The sequence below is a fragment of the Ambystoma mexicanum genome, chromosome 13 (genome assembly GCF_040938575.1).
Source record: "Ambystoma mexicanum isolate Mex_15411 chromosome 13, UKY_AmexF1_1, whole genome shotgun sequence".
NCBI classification, from domain to species: domain Eukaryota; kingdom Metazoa; phylum Chordata; class Amphibia; order Caudata; family Ambystomatidae; genus Ambystoma; species Ambystoma mexicanum.
This window is the reverse complement of record NC_090938.1, coordinates 353512113-353517070: the sequence shown is the minus strand read 5'-3', so window position 1 is coordinate 353517070 and position 4958 is coordinate 353512113. Positions and strand designations below refer to the sequence as shown.

Below are 4958 nucleotides of genomic sequence, written 5' to 3'. Positions count from 1 at the left end.
CATAGGGGGACCCAGTGGCCAGTCTGGCTGCCATATTTTGCATACGTTGGAGGCGTTGTAGCAGACCCGTCGGTTGGGATAAGTACAAGGAATTACAATATTCCAGCCGTGAGAGAACCAGTGCCACTACCACCGGGGGACGCATGGTTTCTGGGATCATAGGTAGCACCTTCTTTAGAACCCTGATCTGGTGGTGTGCGGACTGACAGACAGCCGAGACCTGATTTGACATAGAAAGGGAGGCAGAGAGGATAACCCCCAGATTCTTTACTTTGTTCAAAGGGCAGGGTGGTGGACCCAACGATGTGGGCCAGAAAGCGGTGGTCCATAATGACGGGTTGGGAGGGGAGCCAACAAGCATTACTTCCGTTTTATCACCATTAAGTTTGAGCCAATTTTGGTCCATCCAAATACCGACTGACTTGAGGCAATCATGAAGACGGGCTGCGACCACAGATTGATCCAGATCAAGCCGGATCAGGATCTGTGTGTCATCCGCATAGGAATAACAATTAAGTCCGTAGGAGCGGATAAGGCAGACCAGTGCCCAGATATTAATGTTGAACAGGATCGGAGAGAGAGAGGATCCCTGGGGAACACCACAGGTGAGGGCACAAGGGGCAGAAAGAAAGGGAGGCATGGCGAGAGTCTGGGTGCGGTCAGAAAGAAAGGAAGTGAACCAGGCGAGAACAGAACCGGAGATCCCAATCTGTGCGAGAAGTGATAGAAGGATGGAATGGTCCACCGTGTCGAATGCGGCAGATAAATCCAGCAGGATTAAGGCCCCTACTCCGCCCCCATCAACCAGTCTGGACATATTTTTGTACGGAGACAAGTACGCTTTCCGTCCCTCTACCAGGTCTGAAGCCTGCCTGAGCATGGTCAAAAATATTAGAAGATTCCAAGAAGGAAGACAGAAGGGGTGAAACCAGAGATTCCAAGAGTTTAGCCAGGAATGGAAGAAGAGAGATCGGACGGAAATTGGCAGGGACGGTGGGATCAAGAAAAGGCTTCTTGAGGAGGGGAATGACCCTGGCAGATTTCAGTTCAGGGGGGACCAGTCCCGTTTGGCAGGAGTTGTTAATGGCTGCAGTAATTTCAGCCAGAATGTCTGGGGCGATCGTTTTCATAGTGATAGCAGGGATGGTGTCCTCAGGGGAAGAGGATTTAATCTTTGATATGGCTGCCATGACTTCTTCCTCACTAAACAGAGGGAAGGTCGAACAACTAGGAGACAAATCAGTAGGAGGGGGAGGCACAAAGTCGATGGTGTCAGGGGGCAGTGTCGTCAGAGATTTAGCAATGTTAGATCTAATCACATCAATTTTGGTGGTGAAAAAGGATGCAAGGTCATTGCATAGTTTTTGAGATGGCTTAACCATAGAGGTCAGCGACTCTGAGGAAGCAAGGGAGTGAACAATGGAAAATAGGGTTTTTGGTTTAAGTAAAGCATTTTCGATTTTCTGGGCAAAAAATGGTGATTTGGCGAGTTTAACGCTGGCTAAGTAGGTGGAGAGATTGATCTTGTACAGGTATCTAAGCGCTGGATTGTAGTTAGTCTGCCATTTGCGTTCGGCTTGTCTGAGTTGGAGGTGAGCATTTTTTAGTAGATCAGTGAACCAGGGTTGAGACGGTAGTCTGTGGCCTTGAGTAAGTTTCAATGGAGCATGATGATTGGCGGCAGTCGTCAGTGTCTGAGAAAGTGTGGCAAGTGAAAGGGGTTGCAGGGAGATACAATTAGAAGCTATCAGGGCACTAAGTGCTTTAGGATCGACCGAGCGCCAGGAGCGGAGAGGCTTCTTGGAGGGTAGAATCTTACAGGGAGAGGGGACTAACTGAAGTGAGCATGTGACCAGGTGATGGTCAGACCATGTCACAGGCTCAATCGGTCCAGGGACCAGCAAGGTATCCTTTACGAATATCAGGTCAAGGATATTGCCATGAAGGTGGGTGGGGGCTTGGATCAGTTGGAAGAAGTGAAGATCAGAAAGGCTGTCAAAGAAGGAGTTGAGTTCATCTGATCTGGGTCGATTGAAATGTAGATTATAATCACCTAGTATAACCAGATTGGAGTACTGCAAATTAAGGTCGGCAGCGAGATCGGCAAAGTCTAGCCCAAAGCGACCAATGGGACCGGGGGGGCGGTAAATAAGCAGGAGGTGAATAATACTAGAAGGAGAAAGTATGCATCGACACAGGAGGGCTTCCATACTAGATGCGGAAGCACAAGGTAGCTCGGTAACCGTGAATATGTCTTTAAAAATAACAGCAATGCCTCCACCACACTTAGGGGGAGGACGGTCCTGGTGTAGGATACTGTAATTTGAGGGGAGAGCTTGGACTATGGCAGGTGCCGAGCTCGGAGTGAGCCAGGTTTCTGTCAGGCATAAAAAGTCTGATTGCCTGCATGAGAGCAGGTCCCAGATCTCACCCGCATGACCCGGGAGGGATCTAGTGTTTAAGAGGCATAGAGTATGGGCGGCTCTCACAGGTTCTGTGATAGTGGGGGGCAGACTAGTGTTGGATGTATGGGTCTTCCAACCAGTGGGCTATTTAGTATCAGGGGGAGCCAGAGAGATCAGAAAGTCTTTATGTAACGGCTCCTTACGGCCCTTCCCGGCACGGACGGGCACAGACAGGCTTGCCTTAAGCGCGCCTTCGGCGACCGATCCAGCACATAAGTGCGGGGATCGGGATGGGAACGAGGCAGAGGGCAGGGCCAATGAGCAATGAACAAAGAAAGAGGACTCCAGGAGTCGTCTAAGTAACAGGAGGGATAAAAGAACACAGCGCTGCCTAACGCGAGCGACCTGTGACAGTCATTCTGATCATAGTGATCCTTCTTTCATGTAGGCAAAATAAAATCACAACAAAGTGTAACACACAATATTGCTCCTAATTAATGCACAGTAGTCAAGGATAAAAGTATAAAATATTAGATGCAAAATTCACAAGAGAGTTGCTTCCTTGCGGGAGCAGCTTCCTACGATTAGTCTCATTCTTGCCACAGGTGCATTTATAGGAAATTCTAGACTTTTCATTTTATTTGCACACAATGTAATTTACATGTAATGCATTTTATTTTACATTCCCAGGTGTTGGTGCCGATGTGGTCCTGACCCAGACGGGGGAAGCTGTTAAGAAGCCTGGAGAGCCTCACAAACTGTCCTGTCAGGGATCCGGGTTCACCTTTAGCAGTTTCCCACTCAGCTGGGTCCGCCAGGTTCCTGGGAAAGGCCTGGAGTGGATCACATAGGGAACCAGGCTGCGTCTCACTGAGGAGGTCCAACAAGGCCGAAACATGTATGGGGTTGCTTGGTTTTCTGTGCAGAGGGGACCTGACCTAGCAGTTCGGGCTGGGCTGCTACCATTGGTGGCAGCATCTGACTGATTTGCACATGGCTGGACCACTATTGCAATGGCGCAGACGGGCTAAAAAACGGTGGTGTGAAAGGTTGCCGAGAGCAATTGCCAGTGGTTAGGATTAATTTGAAACCTTCCACCCATCACTTTTGTGGTCACTGGAGTGGATCACATTCATTCACACACAGTCCACTCCCATATATTACGCGGATTCTGTGAAGGGCAGATTCACAATTTCCCGTGACGATTCCAGCAGCATAGTCTTCTTACGGATGAGCGCCCTGAGGACTGAAGACACTGCCACGTATTACTGCGTGAGGAGCGATTAGAACAGCCGCTCACAGCAGCCCCGTCCCTGTACAAAAACCACACGCATTGAGCAGGCATCTGAAGTCCCGCTACCATGCTCCTTTCTGCCCTTCCCTCGGGAGTTTGAAGCCTGGACCTGCAGCTGTGCTTCATCAGCCCCCACCCTGCCTCAAATGTGGGGGATCACTTTGTTTCATATTTAGTTCTTTTAAAAATGGATATTGCTTTACTCGTGTGTTTGGGGCGGATGTCTAAACTAATACCATAATGAATAGAGGCTAAAGCGCTCACTCAACCCTCATACTTCTACAAACCAAGAGTCAACACAGTCATTAAGGTAGAACAGGAAGAGTTAAGAGATATTTGTCATTCGCCTATTGTGCTGTTGGGTGTCCTGACCCACGTTTGGACTATTATGCTGCAACATTTGGTGCTGAGGGCTTAGCAAATCCAAGATGGCGGAAAAGCCAACATTTGCACCAGAATCCAGGAGAACTGTGCAGTTTTGTGCACACCAAAATATTCCCCTGACCTGCCACCCACCAGTGCAAAGAAAGATGGTTCTGTTCAAAACCCGTTTTTATTAATGTCAAAAATTGCTAAGATCATGGGCCCGAAACCATCAAACAAAAATCCAACTATGGTTGAGTGTTTTTTACTTTACTCTACTACAGATCCACATCAATGCCATCTCAAGCAACGATCATATACTATCAAGTAAAATCCTTTCCTTTTGAAATGTATTAATTCAAGGCAGCTGTCAAAATTAGGTGCAGTACCGGCATTGGACACTGATCGGCGCTGGCGCTCTATAAATCCTGACATGAGAGCTGTCTTGCAGAAATGGGCAGTGAACAGGAGGGGGTCTTATGTAATTAAAAGTTCAAAAGACTTGCCTTTCCTGAGAACTCTTAACACCCCAGAGACCCAAACCATGAGGCAGGATATCACATGGCCCTGTTGATTGAGAGGGAGGGGACTTCCCTGCAGCCTGCGGGACCCAACACACTAGACCCTTTCAATTGAATGGGGTATGCTGATTTTGGGTGTGGACTGTAAACAGAGCTCTGCCTGGAAGGAGAGACATGTGATCCCTGACTCCCCCAGTTCCTGGGGCGGGCCAGACAGGACTGTGGATTCATATTGCAGAAAATATATGTTTAAGTTAAATGCTTCTAAAATCTTGTATTAAGCTCACAGAAATGTACAATTTGTGGATCCTGAAAATGAAAAATGCCCTCACGATTTGAGCCCAAATTCCACTTTGTACGGTGTTCTGGGACCGA

At 48.3% G+C, this 4958-nt stretch overlaps 1 gene segment (V, D, J or C); it reads left to right on the top strand.

The window, feature by feature from the left end:
* Positions 1–433: 433 nt before the first annotated feature.
* Positions 434–3692, top strand: LOC138520348 (immunoglobulin heavy variable 3-21-like). The segment is given in 3 exon segments: positions 434–605; positions 3096–3252; positions 3536–3692. Coding segments are annotated over 3 exon segments (486 nt in total).
* The last annotated feature ends 1266 nt before the right edge of the window (positions 3693–4958 follow it).